This window comes from Gadus morhua, chromosome 14 (genome assembly GCF_902167405.1).
Source record: "Gadus morhua chromosome 14, gadMor3.0, whole genome shotgun sequence".
Taxonomy (NCBI): Eukaryota; Metazoa; Chordata; class Actinopteri; order Gadiformes; family Gadidae; genus Gadus; species Gadus morhua.
In genome coordinates, this window is record NC_044061.1 from 5,404,891 (window position 1) to 5,422,390 (window position 17,500).

Consider the following 17,500-nt stretch of genomic DNA (forward strand, 5'->3'; position numbering starts at 1 on the left):
CGTAGAACCTGGGCCATAAACGAGGAACTTCAAGGTCTTGAGTTAAACTACTTTCCTGTTTTGTTACGAAGATGTTCTGCCAAAGAGAGTTGATGAGGCTTTCACCAGGGGATTTTAGGAAGTGTATTTCTACTGGCCAGGCTAAAGAGTGTTGACTTGAAACCTTTAAAGACACAACCTTTTAACTGCCTATTACTGCTGGCAGTTTATTTTATCTGTAAATAGCACCGCAAAGCATTTACAGATCCCCTTTCAAGCAACATGGTTGTTCAAGACAAATATAAAGCTAAATGAACTGAAGTGTCCCATTCAGACAGATCAAAGCTCTGGCATTCAATTTTAGATTATCACCATGTAAGATGCTCTAACCCCTACCTGCTTAATGACATGGATATGTACTGTCTAACCCATTCCAGCTCCTCCAATACCTGTCTCTGTAATGCCTATCCCCTAAATCCTCCTTAATGACCTCTCTCTGAATTGATCGCAAGTCTCTTTCAAGGCAGCATCTGCTAAATGTCTTGATAGTTTATGTGTATTCCTGTTTTCTAGCTTCTGAGCGTCATCCCGTTCAAATTCGGCCCTGAGCCCGTCTTGATCAAAGTGGCCAATCACACGGAGTGTAGGTGCATGGAACCGCCCATCATCCGTCGCAACGCCCGCCCCCCAAAGAAGAGAGGGTGAGTAGACCTGCAAAGCCTCTCACACAAACCTGCCCGATGAAACCACTTGGGTTAGGAACAGCGTATCCGTGGTTCAGGGTGCGTTTGTTTTGTGTGCCAGGTGCTCCCCCATGCACCATTTGGCCGACAGCGAGGACACCAGGAGGGTGTGTGCCACCGGGATGCTCTGGGACTGCATGGAGAACCGATGTATTCCTTACCCCGCCTCCATACCTGGTGCGTCTGTGTGTGTGTGTGTGTGTGTGTGTGTGTGTGCATTTCTTACCCTACCTCTACACACAAGTGTGTGTGTGTGTGTGTGTGTGTGTGTGTGTGTGTGTGTGTGTGTGTGTGTGTGTGTGTGTGTGTGTGTGTTTGTGTGTGTGTGTGTGTGTGTGTACCTTACCCTGCCTCTAGATCTGGTGTGAGTGTGTGTGTGTGTGTGTGTGTGTGTGTGTGTGTGTGTGTGTGTGTGCGTGCGTGCGTGCGTGCGTGCGTGCGTGCGTGCGTGCGTGCGTGCGTGCGTGCGTGCGTGCGTGCGGGGTGCACCCCTGTGTATATCATGTGTGTGAACACTTGCATGTTTGGCAGACCCTCAGACTCCCTCTTTGTAACAAGCGTGCGTGTGTATTATGGGATGCGGTGCAGAGTTCTCTCTGAACGCCTGGCTGCCGGACTGTGAGCTGGACCCGGAGCGATGCGCCTGTTTGCCCCGGGCGCCTCCGTCCCGCCCGCCGCTGTACCGCTGCCACATCAACGCCACGGTCTGCTCCGGGCGCCGGAAAACCTACGACCACCGCGCCTGCAGGTCAGTGGGAACGACGGACGAACACAACAGATAGACAAACACAGCTCATACAACAGGGAGCTCCCACGAGCGACCTGATTGGTCGCCCAGAACAACCATTGGGGCGTGAGAGTGTTTCTCCGTTGTTAGGGATGTTACTGTGGTTCCCCCTACTGGCTGGAGTAGGGAACTACCGCTTATGTTAAGTTGTGTAGAGTCCCCAGACACGTCTGATGGTTCTCTGGGTATTAGTCCCATCTTACACTGAGTGAGTTGTATCCCAGCAAAACAAAAAGTGTTTTATTCTTTGAGGGAATTTTCCCCACAATATGACTACATTTGGATGAGATATTTTGTTATGTTGGTACCTTTAAAGCACACCCTCTTGTGTAAAATAGCTGCAGTGAAAATACTGCTGCTGAGGAGTGCCATGCCATCAGTGTAGCTGATGAGGGAAAAAGTGAAGTGACTAATAGCTACTCAGCTATTAATGCCCGCCTCAGCTAAAGCTAAGATGCAGTTGGGAGTTTGAAGTTGTGTAGCGTAAGAAAGCAGGAAAAGAACAGGCTGCTTTTTAGAAAAATACCAAACATTATTAGCTTGCGATATTTAAAGTCATTATTATTATCCATTTATTATACAATAATTATTTAAGTTGTGTTTATTGTTACTTTTTCCAGCATAAAAACAGTTTATTAGCAGATGAAAGAGAATGTTTGCGCAGCCAAAGAAATGTAAGAAGAGTTCAGTTGGTGATTTGATGTGAACGCAGCAGCGTATAAAGTGGGACAACAGGAGACTTTTAACGTGACATAACTTTCATTACTACTGTAACTCTATTCACTGCATTCACAGATGCAAGTGACACAAGTCCAAATCCAGCGGAGAGACAATCTGCTCTCTGGAAACCAGAGGCAGAGAGAAAAGAAGAATAATTTATTTACAACCCTATTTATGTAAACACATTAACAAAGTTGAAGACATCGTTTATATTAACTCCCGTGGTGACCATGTTAATGGATTGCATCGTGTATACATTGTGTTCCAATCATTGTATAAAGTTTAGGATTTTTTACATGTCTTTTTTTTGCACTGAACCAAAGAAATGTTTCCATAAAATTGTTGATATTTTTTATAATTTGACCATGCACTGCTGTATCTGGGTACCATTCAGAACATTCACAACCCTTATTTTTGGTGTTTAAACCATAGACTGTATAACATGGGCTATTGTTAAACTACAACGGGCCTTGTTCAATTGATCTTCGTCCAGAGGGCCCTAGTAATAGTTATTTGAATACCAAATCAGTAACATGAATGGGGAACTTCGGAATGTTTCAAACAAAACGACACATTACAGTAAATTACGATTAATCTCCTCAAATTCAAAGTGTTTTAAATATGTTTAGTGTATGTATGTGTGTGTGTATGTGTGTTTGTGGGTGTGTGGTGTGTGTAGTGTGTGGGGGTTCTGAACGCAATTAAAAAACGTTTAGGAATAGTTGCTATTTCTTTACTACTGGCGGGATAGTAAATCTCCCCTTGATAGAAAACATCATTGCCATATTATGATGCATTAAAATAAATTAATGTGCACTTTGGTGGTTAATGTGTGCTGTATGTGTGGGTTTATATTGTATAGCTGGGCATTTTCATTCCACAACAATGATTTATTTATTGTTGTAAAATGCAAACGTGAAACATGAAATCATCATCTTTACCTCACTTCATCTGACATCCGTCATCCTCTGGCCTTGAGTCTGGTATGATTCAGATCTCTAATGAACAGGGAGGGCAAGTCCTCTCTCAGAGGCTGAACAGCACAATTGATGCCTCACTGAGTTCCTTGAAATTAGAGGTGCAGAAATAGCCTGGAATATCATCAAGTATTGTCACTTTAAAATCCTCTCAGAGGAAAGCTGGACTATTCAACATTATGTTGGACTAACTGAAATTGAAATGACAGTAAGAGGCACAATCATCTTGTTATTGATGTCATAATATTCTCACACCGATAATAAAATGTATGGATTCAAAAAGACCACTTCTAAAAGACAAAAAAACGATTTTGTTTAAGTGTTTCTTGCAGTAGTTGATGGAAGATTAGGCCCATCAGTTGTACAAGTTCACATTCATGAGGTCATGTTGGAGGAGACAGAGTTATTTTGATAGTTATGTATGCGCCAGACTGAGAATATAGTTCCTTAAGACAACATGAATCTGAGTGGCCGATTGACCTGCTTGCCGGAGGTCCTTATGTCGTCTTCCATTTTTGTGCAATCGGGGGCTGAGGCAAAAGCGGCACAAACCCGGAATAATAGCACACAACCCCCAGGATAACATATGTATCATCAGTTACACTGTGAAACCCCAATAACAACCAAAAAGTCAGATGTGAGGTGCTGGAAATGAATCCAGGCGCAGTTTGTTAAAAAGCCATTAGTTTGTAAATAGGACAGAGTGCAGAGTAGCTTTGGAATGAAAAAGACCAGGTTAGGAGAGTACTTCTTTATTAGTGGTAGTGCATGGTTAATTCAGAGGTAGTAGGCTACATCTCAGCAAATCTCCTATCTCATCTAATAAATTACATGTAGTAGATTCATATCAATACGTCTTGGGGTCATCCGGCATATGACAAAAAATCAGTCCAAAAACTTTCTTCCAGATGCATCTCTTCTTTAATGGCATACCTGATATAATATGATATAAAAAAGGAGAGTACTTTTAACAAAATGAATAATTGTTGTATATGTCAGTACTCCCTATTTTGACCTCAAGATAGTCAATATTTTCACTGAGAAAGGCTTGGACATAGTTTTGAGTCTACACATCTGAACCCTTTGTGATGATGTTATAAATGTGTTCAAAGTTAATTTTAATGAAACAGTATCAATGACAAATTTTGATGAGTTCCCGGTATCCTATTATTGTGGCGATATGCCTCTGCAGCCAATAGCAATAAAAACATGAATCAAAAAAAGATTCTGACTGGGATTGTACCTTGCCTTTAAAAATCGGTGAAATCCATGGAATGAATTACCAATCAGAAAACATGACTGAAATAGCAGCAGTGGAAATACAGAGAAACGCCATTCGGCCGCATTAGCCTCAGAGCCTGTTACCGCTGCCAAACATGGGCCCTTATCGGCATGGCAACCGGCTCTCCTTATTAAACTGTTGACAATATCTCCTAGTCGAGAGGACAGGCAGAATCCTCTCCTTCCCAACCAAACTGAGGAAATAATCTGGTTTTCTCGCAAGGCTTTCACGTCAAATTTCGCGGCGTCTCACCGTTCAAATGTTATCCCCCTAACCTGTTTTCGAGAGCGCCAAGTAAAATCCTTCCTGCGGTCGTTTTTTTGCAATAAATAGTTATGTTTTTTGTATTAAGCCATAATAATATGACTATACAACAGATGAATTAGTACTTAAACCTGTGCAAAAGTGTGCAATGTCAGAGTTTTGATGTTTAGAGGTAATAAAGGTTTAAGTGTCAGTAGTCGCTGTCGGGACGATTGAAACACTTGTTTCAAACGCAACAGGAGTCATGTTATCTGGTTGACGTGGTAGTTTTTGTTTAAAATAAATAAAAGGATGTTCAACTGTGTATCCATAAACATGACTTAGGACAGGGAAATAAGTACATTTAGTGCAAATTCAGTCGTCCAAAAGAAGAAAGGTGAGTTTTAATCGAAATGTGCATCTTGACAATTACGCACGGGCCAAAAATACATTTTAACTAGAGCTGTCAGTTAAACGCGTCATTAACGGCGTTAACGCAAACCAATATTAACGGCGTTAAAAATGTTATCGCGCGATTAACGCAATTATTTTTTCTTTGGCTCAAAACAAAGAAGCAGTAGACTGACTGCTATGTTCAAATGACATTTGTTCAAAGCAGTCGTTTAATTGCACTATAGGCTATTTTTTTGTATCGTCCTGTTTTGATCAGTATATGCCAATGTTGTTATCAATAAAAAATCATTTGCACAAGGCAAGCCGATGCACTTCACCATGTTGATAAGAGAATTAAAATGCGAAGAATTATGGGACAAAAAAATCAAGGGATATTTAGCATAGAAAAAGAATTTGCGATTAATCGCAAATTCTGGACAACATACCGGACAACATAGTACACTACTATGTTGTCCGGTATGTTGCATAAAAACAAGAGTAAGGTCAATAGTTTATTTTTAAAATATGCTGCTTCAATCGTCCCGCATGTGTGTTTCAAATTTCCCGACTAGGCGGGGCGTTTGAAACAGATGTCAACTCACGTTCAAAGTTAAAAAACAGCTCAATCATCCAACATATGTATTAAATTACACTTGTAACTTCGAGATCACACATGTAAGTTTTTGATCACATGTTGAAGTTATTTGTATACGTAACTTCATCCTTGAAAAAGACGTTTAACTGAAAAGTGTTTCAATCGACCCGGTGTTTCAATCGACCCGGTGTGCTATATCGGGTCGATTGTTGTTTCAATCAACCCGATATAGCCTGTTAAAGCTAGGCTATATCGCCTCGAAACGTGAGTGCGGCAGCAAAGTCTTATCAGTCATACTAGTCAATAGCACTACAGGACTATAGTCTGTTGTATTGCACACACCATAGGTATACACCATGTAGATAAACACATACACCCCATATAGATACACACCAACTAACAAAATAGACACACACCAAAGATTGATTAATATAGATACAAACTATATCGATATAGTATAGATTTGTATCCTCCCCCCCCCCCCCCCCCCCCCCCCCCACACACACACACACACACACACACACACACACACACACACACACACACACACACACACACACACACGCACACGCACGGAACTGACTGGGGATAGGATAGGTAGATTCACTTGAGGTGGTAAACAGGTTGTTGTTTATTCTCTTGGCAAAAGGGCTATCTAGACTAGGCTACTTATAAATGTTTATAAATATTGTTATTTTTCATCATTATTTTTATTTTTATTTTTATATTCGGGGCTAATCAAACAACATCCGAGGCTTACCCCGAATAAAACAGCATATTGACGCCACTGATTAACACAGATATGTATTTTAAGGTGACAAGACATCGACGTTGTACGGGGATCGACGTCTGATCAGTCATACTAGTCAATAGCACTACAGGACTATTGTCCATGAGTCAATTATCCTTCTTTATGTTTTTAAACCACTGTAATCGAAATTATTTCTGTGTGTCTTTTTTATGCAATAAATCATGTATTTTCTTACTATGCATTATTTTCCATCGTGATCCTCAGGTCTTTTAAGTCCTTTAGTGATGTGGGTATTTCTATTCCCTGGGGGACAACGGGAAAAACCTCCACAACGTCTGTAGCCATCTGTTTTATCATAGAAATACAAAGTAGAAACTTTTAGGTGAAAAAAATTAAGGATGCCATTATTATTATGGCGTTCCTGCCTCTTAGTTTGATAGTTTGTCCAAGTGTCAAGTTAGGTTCATGTTCTACCAAGCTCATACTTTTGTTATGATGCTCAGAGGTCCAGCCAGACATCTGCCACTCAGCCACCCCTGCCTAGACACTTCACCATTTTGATCTTACCCCTGCTACAGCCCGTGCCAGACATTTCCATTTCACTGCCCAGGATTTCTCTAACAATTAATCAGTTTAACTTCATCCATTCTCCTTGTCTGTGTTCTGCCCTCAGCACAACCCCGTAGCAGTCATGTTTTTACAACAATCAAGCCAAAACAAACAAATGTTTTCATATTCAAACTATTTATCAGGGGATGAAGACATTACCTTCATGACGAAAGCACCACAGTTACAACTATCCTTTTGAATGCTGTGCTTGATTGTGGCTTGCTGCCACTTTACATCCACCCAATCAGACTTCTGATAGCGGTTCTGCCGCGTCCTGAAGAACTGGCTGCAGTGATGGTTGAAAGATTCAAAACATATTTCATCCTGATTGTAATTTTAATTCAATGAGGGCCTACTTTGCTACAAACAAACAAAAAAAGTTGTTACATTGCATCATTCTTTAATGTTAAATAAAAAATAATACAAAATTAAATCAAAATTAACTGATAACATTTATTAAAATGTAATCTACATTATTATTAGCGGACCCTACCGAAACCGTTCCGCAGCAACACCTGACTCTTGATCCATGACAAACACTTTTTGGTTCAACTTGTTGAGATTCTACAAAGGAGAAATTACATTTCATTAGAATTTCACTATTGGCAGATTTTTATTATTGAGGATATATTTTGTAATATGTTCATTAAGGTTGTTACCAGGAATTTCCAGTGGTTGTTTGCAACATTCATGAATCCTATGACTCCGTCGTAGTTGTCAAAGTTAAGCTGTAACAGCAATTATTAACAAACATATTTTAGAGAGCTTTTCATCTTCTAAATGTTTAATAATGTTAGCTTTGATACAATTTTAGCATTTTTACCTTGCGTAATGAGTGATTGGCCATGGCAGGCCGTGCTCCAAAAACTATGACTCAGAGTAGTGGTTGAGGATATATATTCTTTTCCCTAACCCTTTCACATTCAGTATGGCTCTGAGGTAGCACTCAATTGTCTAGAAAAAAAATATTAAATTATTAATAATTTCTCAGACTGTACAAAATCGAAATGTGATGGTTGCTGTGTCAAAAAAAAAAGTTTTCCTAGCCCAGTAGCCACTTGTGTGGTGCTAGAGAATTGAATTCACTCTGGCGAAGAATGAACTTGTCAGTCTTGTCAGGTGATTCAATGACTGCATGACCACTTCACTGTTCTTTTTGAAGGAGGGCACAGTTGAGGTGGAGGGGGGCACAGACACTGGATGGGATGTAATCAATGTAATGTGATACTCATGAATGTTATCAACTCATTTTAAGGCATGTAAAACATCTGAGTACCAAGAGAGGGCTTGAGATCATTTTCTGGCAGGAGGGAAACGACTGAAATGTCTTATATTTGCCCATGTGAAGGTGTTTCAGCTGGTAATAGACACTGGATGGGATGTAATCTATGTAATGTGATACTCATGAATGTTCTCAACTCATTTTAAGGCATATAAAACATTTCAGTACCAAGAGAGGGCTTGAGATCATTTTCTGGCAGGAGGAAAACGACTCCAATGTGTCATATTTTTGCCTTTAAACGTATTACAGCTGATAAAAGAGACTGGATTTGTTCTTATCTACCCCACATAGCCCAAATGAATGTTATAGTGTCAGTTTGAAACCTAATCTATTTAATGTGATAGGACCTACTCATGAATGTTATCAATTCATTTTGAGAAGAAAAAAACTTCTTCTTGAAAAATCTATAAGCTGGGAAAATAATGCATGTAATAAAATACATGTTTTATTGTATAAAAAATGACACACAGAAATAATTTCGATAACAGTGGTTTAAAAACATAAAGAAGGATAATTGACTCACGGACAATAGTCCTGTAGTGCTATTGACTAGTATGACTGATCAGACGTCGATCCCCGTACATCGTCGATGTCTTGTCACCTTAAAATACATATCTGTGTTAATACAGCGGACAATAGTCCTGTAGTGCTATGGACTAGTATGACTGATCAGACTTTGCCGTCTCTCCCTACCCCTATTTGAGAACCACTGCTCTAAAACATTCCAGTGTCTCACAGGGCTCTCAGAGCGACGTGTTAAGTAGACGCCTGACATCTCACAGGACACCGCGCTGGCGAGCCATCTCCAACGATAATTAAACAAAGTGTTCGCCGTGATTAAAAGCCCGCTCATCATCAGCCTCCCTGGCTGTGAGTGTGACTTCTCTCTCCATCCAACACCAAATAAGGAGACGGCGATTAGAACGAAACACTGATGTAATGAGAAGGACCTGTTGCATGTAAACTGTGACGTACAACTGAAACTTGAGGGGCAGAACAACAGGTGACGTTGACTTGTTGTGAGCAGTATAACCTAATCTTCCAGAAAACAAAAAAAAAGGGATGATTTTTTATAATGGTTGATGGATATCACTCTCATCAAATCAGGCCTGTTCCTTTTTAAATGCAGCTCTATATGGATGGAGGAAAAGCATTTGATCGGAACATAATAACAATCCTTCCACACCACTCCTTTATTTGTTCACATGAAGTATATTCAACACCATTATCACAGGTGAACCAGGTGAGCATTTAGCGATTGGCATACAGCCATTGACAACAATGGCAGCAAAGTTATGATATAAGGCCTGTAGGATGTTCTACAGTATAAACACATTCCTGAAACTTCTCTTCTCAAGTCCACAACACGTAAGGCAATGAAGATACCTACAATATGCATACAGTTTTGGTTCAGTTTAGCAGTTTCTTCTAAAAAACAGATTATAAATTACATCAAATTGTTAGCATCATATATTAGAACAGTGTTCATTTGTTCTATGTACGGACAGACATTTATCTCAACATTTACAAACCAAAAACACCAACGCACACACCTGATATACATGTACATAATATAACTGATAGTGAATGTACACTGGTACAATGCTATGGAAGGCCGCTGGGAATGTGAAAAATAAATTGTTAGAAGTGTTAACACGTGTCACAGGTTAACACAGCAAGAATTGACAGGCATTTTCTGGTTGTGGCCAATGAGGGACCTTGAAAGGGATTGTTTGTTCTAAACACGGTAATATATCATATGATCCTCGAGTGTTCGAGTTTCAAATGAAACAGGGGGTTCACCTACACTTTAACAAACTAAGCGTTGTATAAATTCAATGAATGAATATGATAAGAATAAAATGACCATTGCTTCATTTAACACATTTAAATTGAATCGAATAGAATTTTGTTTTGGCAGACATAAACTAGATATGAGGCAGGCGCGTCGTTAGCAATTGAAAACATCCGGGGCTTTAGCCCGGGGGGGGAGCACCGTCCTGACTCCTGCGTGCTACAGTATCTTAATTAATTAAATAATTAATTAATCAATTAATGTATCGATTAATTAATTAAGGGCGCCCCCAACACATAGGTCGCCTATGCCGAGTGCCAGGGCAAAAATAAGACATTAGAATAGCCTATATAGCCTGCGTGCACCTACCCGATGTCAAGAAGCCATCGCTGCTCCGACGGACCTTTCTCCCCCAGCCAGGCAACGGCAAGTAAGTAGTGGTCTGCTTTTATGTTTCATTTTTAAGTTATTCCTTATTTTCAGTGTAGGTTTAATGTTACAGATAAAAACATGCTTTATATTTAGTCAGAATTTCAGAGTTCTAATGTTTTCCCGGAATATGCATTCCTAAACTGTTCACGTCAAGTTCTCTTTAAGATCGCATGAGATGATATGTGCTATCGCGCGACCTGTAACCAGGAAGTAAACACTCGCTTGCATGAAATGATATGCGCTATCGCGCGACGTGTAACCAGGATGTAGATTTAAATAATGAAAAAATAATATGTTACTTTCTGTTACTTGCTTATGCTGTATGCAAGTTGTTTAAGAAGCTTATCTCCATATAAATCTGAGCTGTACATGAATCTGTTAATGAAGTCTCATTTCGACTCCTTCCTCCACTTCACTATTTATGTTCTGTTGCTTGCAGTTAACTACAGCCGCCCTTCCTGGGTAACGCCACCACCAATCCCTGGTCATCCATTGAAGCCATCTCTCTCACTCTGCACAGTCACACTGTTGCCGCTTCATTCTCATTGTCTCATAATCTCATTATTATGGCTGCTGTGGATGCTTTAAAAAATAAAAAAAATTCTCTTAGGTAAAATCAAACCAGTGGGATGTTAGATTGAAAACCTCCAAAGCAATGTATTAAAAATCGAAAGACAGTCCTACGTGAAGTTTCTTTTTTGGGGATTTTCAAAATGAGGTACCAGAATGGATTGTCAACCCACTGTTTCTCAACCCTCTCCGATTATTACTATGAGTAGTAGTATTGCATGCATACAGTACTCACATCAGCGCCTATAGAGGCTGCAACCATTTTCTTCTCAAAAGATTGTAGTGTTTTAGAATGAACAACCAGAGGGACAAGACAAGACTAATTTTGATTGACAAGTTGGCTAGATTTATATATGTATTTATATTATTTTTTTATTTATAAGAATGAAAGAAATTGTGTAATGAAAGAATAAAACAATGATTGATGCATTTTTGTTTGAATAACATCTTGCTCCAGCGGCCAGTGCCAGCGCCGGCATTGCAAGGGGAGGGATATTACGTACATTTGCAGGAGGCGGGATAAGTGCGGCCGCTGTCACTCAGATTTGTTTTGGTTTGACGCAGACAGCATGGAGGCAGAACAGACCGCAGAAGTCAACGCGATCGTCTTCAATGTTGCTGCAACGATGCAGCATATATTCAGAAGAGCAGCCAGTACTTACGTGTATGAAAGCAGCTATATATATATATATATATATATATATATATATATATATATATATACACACACTTTTTTTTTTTTTTTTACGGCAGATATCCGGGGCTGATCCCAAAAGATCCGGGGCTATAGCCCCGAATGCCCAGGTCTAACGACGCGCCTGATATGAGGTATGGCGGCTTCTTTAACCAGTTGATACTGGGTTTAAAGGTGACGTTGTGGGTCATTATAACAAATTACCTATTCTGTAGTTGAGGCTTCACATTTACAGATATCAAGCACATATATACGAATGTATCACACACAGGCGGGTGGCACAAACTATACAAACTTTACGCACTATTACACTATACACACTTTTCCAGAAAACAAACACACACACACATCAACATAAGCGACCTAGCGAAGGCGCTACATAAATTCTAGTTATAATTATTATAATAACCCCCCACGGTCCTCAGAAGTGTCCTTCCTGGTAAACGGGGGGTCCGTGGTGGCTGGCCAGGGACTGCTGTCGCGTGCTGCGGACCGAGGTCACGTGAACAGACTTCTGCAGGGAGAGTGCGGCGGCCCTCCGGGCCACCGGGGGGCAGCAGAAGCCCCGGAGCTGCTGGTTGAAGTCCTGCTGGAAGCCCTTGCTCAGCAGGTAGAGGGCCAAGGGGTTCAGGCAGGAGTTGGTGAAGGCCAACAGACGGGCCGCAACGCTGAACAGGAAGTGGACCATCGAGGTGTCCGGCTTGGAGGGGGGGGGGGGGGTTGAGTGGGAGTGATAGAGAAAGAGATGGAGAGTATGAATGTATGTGTGTGTGTGTGTGTGTGTGTGGGGGGGGGGGGGGATAGATAGATGGAAGAGAGGAGGGAGATGGAGTGAGAGATGGATGAGGGTGTGTGAAGGGGTGTACGTCAGAGATATAACGAGATTATGTGTGCGGGAGAAAGAGGAGAGTGAGTAAATATATATTATTTAATATAATACACTGTATATAGATTATAAATCCTTTATAGATGTATGTACATGTACCTGTGAATAGTGGTAGGAGCGGTACAGGTAGACCACGTGGCTTGGTAGCCAACACACCGCGAACAGGCCCACAAACACCAGCACGGTTCTGGCCAGACGCTTCCTCGACTCAACCTGTTGGGAATAAAAGTATTACACAACACAAATGCTAGGTTTTTGATCGATTTGATATCAAATCAAATCCAAACACATGTTTTATCCACTGACTTGTCGTCTGTTGACGGTTCCTTCCACCGGTAAATTGGAGGCACTGCGGAAGAGGCTTTGAGCGATGAAGGTGTAGTACACCAATATGACCAGCAGGGGGATCAGGTAGAATATGAGGAAGGACATCGTGGAGTGGATCCTTGGATGCAGCTCCCCGGTGTGCGGATAGGGGGCGCATGTGACAAAGGTCTCGTTGGTGCTGGTGATGTCGAAGGTCTGCAGGTCTGAAAAGACGGCCTCTGGCACGGCCAGGACCAGAGCCAGGAGCCAGATGAGAGCCGCCTGCAGGACGATGCTGCCGGTGGTCCTGGAAGTCTGGATGTCCAGGGGCTTCACGATGGCTCGGTATCTTGACACGTTTCAAGGGATGAAAAGTTCTCTTTAACACAAGAGGCAGTGAAACGCATCTAACCTTAACGTAACCATTTATATACAAACCAGCCATTTGTTGTAGACATAATCATCATTATGTCAAGTTATTACATCAAGTTATTTCGTACAACGCCGCCTTGAGTGCAAGCGCTGTTAGCATTGCACTCACAATGTTACTGCAGGTACGCATTACCCCAGCAGGAATCGCCAGTACGTTGTACCACACAGTCGTAGCCTGCTTCCATTCTTAGTATAGACTTATCCTTTCACTCTCCCTCTCTCCCTCTCTCTCTCCCTCTCCCTCTCTCCCTCTCTCTCTCCCTCTCTCTCTCTCTCTCTCCCTCTCTCTCTCTCCCTCTCTCTCTCTCTCTCTCTCCCCCCCTCCCTCTCTCTCTCCCTCTCCCTCTCTCTCTCTCTCTCTCTCTCTCTCTCTCTCTCTCTCTCTCTCTCTATCTCTCTCTCTCTCTCTCTCTCTCTCTCTCTCTCTCTCTCTCTCTCTCTCCTGCTCTCTCTCTCTCTCTCTCTCTCTCTCTCTCTCTCTCTCTCTCTCTCTCTCTCTCTCTCTCTCTCTCTCTCTCTTTCTCTCTCTCTCTCTTTCTCTCTCTCTCTCCCTCTCTCTCCCTCTCTCTCTCTCCCCTCTCTCTCTCTCTCTCTCTCTCTCTCTCTCTCTCTCTCTCTCTCTCTCTCTCTCTCTCTCTCTCTCTCTCTCTCCCTCTCTCTCTCTCTCTCTCTCTCTCTCTCGCTCTCTCTCTGCTGTGGAACAGCATGGAGGATATCTATCCAACGCCTTTATTTAAAGCTAATGGGTTAGATCACAGTGTTTGCGACCACAGACACAGTGTTTTAAGTGCTGGAACGAGGGACAGATGATCAGTTCTTTGAAAAACAGCAGTTCTGTTTCAAATGGCAAGGTAAATACATTAGCCAGCCCCAGCAACCGGGAGAGGTATACATTGATGAAGACTATTTTGAGAATGGAGAAAATAGGTGGAGACACAGTTAGAAGAGGATAACAGCAGGCCTCAGGGACCAATCTGAACAGACTGACATTCAAGTGGCTAAGTATTTTTTGGCGGAAGATGGTTTCTGAGGATTACTAGAATAAAAAAATTAAAAAAAGATAATGCAAAGGCGAAAAACTCTCCTGAAGAGAACCCCCTCCTGCTGTAGAGGAGAACTCTGATGAGTCTGACAGTGAATCCATCAATGTGTCTTTGGCTCAAGGGAACAAAGACATTGGATACTCCCTGACCAAAATTAAGAGAGGACAAGAGGCAAAAGGCCTGAGAGTTTAGTGTTAGAGTCCACACAACTTAATGAAGAACACAGTTGAGCTTGGGGAAGAGGTGTTCACAGAGCAGGAAGAAAGCTGAGAAAGCTGGTTTTAAAGGTCAAAGCTCAGCTAGATGATGATTTTTAAGGCATACTATTGTTTTCCTTGTTTCTGTCAGGTTTGCCCCCCTCCATCTTATCTGTCTTTTATATGGCCCTTAAACATAATAATAACCTTAAAAGGGCCTATGATGTCCATCAAGTGATGTGCATCAAGAGGTTGGATGTACTCTTTCTGCAGGAAACGCACAGCACAACAATCAACAAGATTGACTGGAAGTGGAGTGCTGATGGGATTTTATCCCTTTCATCTTATAAAAGTGGTGGGGCGGGTCTTGTTTTCTCTTAGTGTCTCAGTGTAATCAAAGCACTTGGGTACACAATCGAGAAAAATGTATTATCCATGGCTAGGCTAGACCGGTTTTATTGTTTTACGCATAATTGTACTACTTTTAAAAGTTTTTGTATAGTACCTGTTGGTTTAACTGAGCATTGTTTAGTGAAGTGTTATTCTTAAATAAAAAATAGGAAAATCCAAAAGCATAGTGGATGGTGGATCTACAATGTTAAAGAGATTCCCCAGGAGATCGAGGCCATATTAAGGCTCTCGCTGCAGTAAAATCAGCTTTGGTTAACCGGCTAGGCACTGCACCACAGCGGGGCGCTAGTGGAGTCACCTTTGTGGAAAGTGTCACAAATGGATGTCATTCCTTTCAAAAGGAAAGGAATGACAAAAGAAAGCGGATCCATACCCTTACAGCTGACTTTTATGGGCATTTGTACAAAAGTGAACACAAACATGACCCTTTACTGGCCATTGGTCATTTTATAGTGGTTTCCCAAAAGCCAAGCTTGACTCCACCCCAACGCAGTACTTTCTGAAGAGGATATGATGCAGTACAGGGAATGCAGAGTGGTAAAGCTCCAGGCATAGATGGTCTGCCTGCTGGTTTTTATAAGATATTCTGGTCAGTAGGTGCAGATGTTCTTTCTGTATTAACGGACAGCCTAGCTGGAGGGCGGCTAGTTAAGAGTTACAGGAGGCTAGTGATAACGCTGATTCTTAAAAAGGGAGGTTTGCTACAGATCAAAAACTAGAGCCGGTCTCCCTACTCTTCAAGTAGGTAACATCCAAAATATCCTTTGTAGGTACTACTGTAAGGGCTCTAGTTTTCCTGATTTGAATGACAGTTTCCCTTCTGTGAAGCTACTTCCTGATTTTAAAGATTGCCCCATGGCTGTTTGTGAAAACTGGTTAAGTGTTGCATTTGAACAATTTACTGATAAACTGTCCTACAAACTGTGTGTAAAGATTTTTAACAAAGACAGGCTGAATGGTCGTTGTGACTATCCCAGGAGGGCTCACTCAAAGGAGGACGTCAGACCAGAGTGGAGGACGCGCTACAAACCGCCGTTAACAAAAAGGATTGGTGATCTGCAGTGGCGAGTTCTCCATGTGAAGGTTGTCGTTTACTCTTTTATTTCTTTGTTAGACTCCAATGCGTCATACATATGTCCTTTCTGTTCACAGAGAGAACCGGTACCGCTTATTTCTAGAGTATGACAGACAAACTACTCTTTTCCTGCCGTTAATTAGGATTTTTATTTGTTTGGAGACGTTTTTCCAAAGGGCAACTTCATTTTTGATTTTAAATACACTAAAATGTTGATCACAAAAGTGCTCTTTTAAAATGCATGATTGGACGAGCAAAGAGGGCAATCTATCTAAGCCTAAAAAGGAATGTAGAGAATACCCTGAGCATTGACAAACAGTTGTGGTTTATCCGACTGTTGTAGTCCAGGATGAAGGTAGATTTCAGGTATTATATAGAAATGCAGGACATAAATCGATTCTTACACATCTGTTGTTAAACTAAGCTCTGTTGTGGAAGGAGATCTGATTTGAATGATCACTTGGCTGAAAGAAATGTATATTTGTTATTATTTATTGTTGTTGTTGTTGTTCTGTATGTTTATCTGATATTGAAATGTTTTTATGTATCTTTACATAAGTATGCATGCGAATATGTGTATGTTTAAATATTTGGTATATTTTTGTACATATATTTTGATTTGAGCATGTAAAGGAACGTTTACATATGCGGTATGTTATTGTAGATAAGGAAATCTGTAAAGAATAAAAAAAACTCTTTCTCGCTCATTAGAGCATAGTGCTACATAAATGCAAATGAAATGGAGCTAAAATCACAGTTTAACAAAGTGTTGCAATGTTTGAAGAAAGGAAACCATTAAAGTAAACGCAAAGGAAAGTAATAATAAGCAACTCCTTCAGCAAATGCCAGAGTGAACTCACAAAGAGATGATTAAGGCCTAAAAACCGAGTTGCTATGATTACATGCAGCGACCAAATTCCGTTTAATCTGGATGTCAGTGAATGGCTCTTCTACAATCAGGGACACAAGCTAAAAGCAGCCAACCTCTCATTTTCAATACTTGAAAAACCAACAGCCCATATTTTCATGTTTCCTCCAAAAATAGTGTCCTATCTTGACGATCAGTCACATCCCCTAGCTTATTTTTTGCTTAATTTTTACACTAGCTCTCTCTCATTGCATTGAACCACAAATTCAGTACCGGATTACTGACATTAACCCAGAGCAGCCATCTGTTTTATTGAAATGGTAGACATCTATTAGAAAGAACGTGGAATAGTTGAAGTGTTTACTGTGTTTGAGGGTCTGACCCCGAACCTCAATTTCTGCATTCTCCTTGTAAGCATCCTTTAGCAACA

At 41.1% G+C, this 17,500-nt stretch overlaps 2 protein-coding genes across 2 annotated transcripts in view; one reads left to right on the forward strand and one right to left on the reverse strand.

Moving 5' to 3' along the window:
• vegfd (vascular endothelial growth factor D) overlaps positions 1-3,058 on the forward strand; it is a 9,589-nt gene extending 6,531 nt beyond the window's left edge. Inside the window, exons 5-8 of the mRNA XM_030376732.1 lie at positions 553-680; positions 784-899; positions 1,311-1,470; positions 2,305-3,058. Coding sequence (XP_030232592.1) covers positions 553-680; positions 784-899; positions 1,311-1,470; positions 2,305-2,314 — 414 coding nt within the window. The 3' untranslated portion in view covers positions 2,315-3,058. The remainder of the gene's footprint in view (positions 1-552; positions 681-783; positions 900-1,310; positions 1,471-2,304) is intronic.
• Positions 3,059-11,996: 8,938 nt separating this feature from the next.
• Positions 11,997-17,500, reverse strand: part of grpr (gastrin-releasing peptide receptor) — a 7,135-nt gene continuing 1,631 nt past the window's right edge. The window contains exons 2-4 of the mRNA XM_030376762.1: positions 13,045-13,393; positions 12,838-12,951; positions 11,997-12,552 (exon numbers count right to left, since the gene is read on the reverse strand). Of these exons, the coding sequence (XP_030232622.1) occupies positions 12,274-12,552; positions 12,838-12,951; positions 13,045-13,393 (742 nt within the window). The 3' untranslated portion in view covers positions 11,997-12,273. The remainder of the gene's footprint in view (positions 12,553-12,837; positions 12,952-13,044; positions 13,394-17,500) is intronic.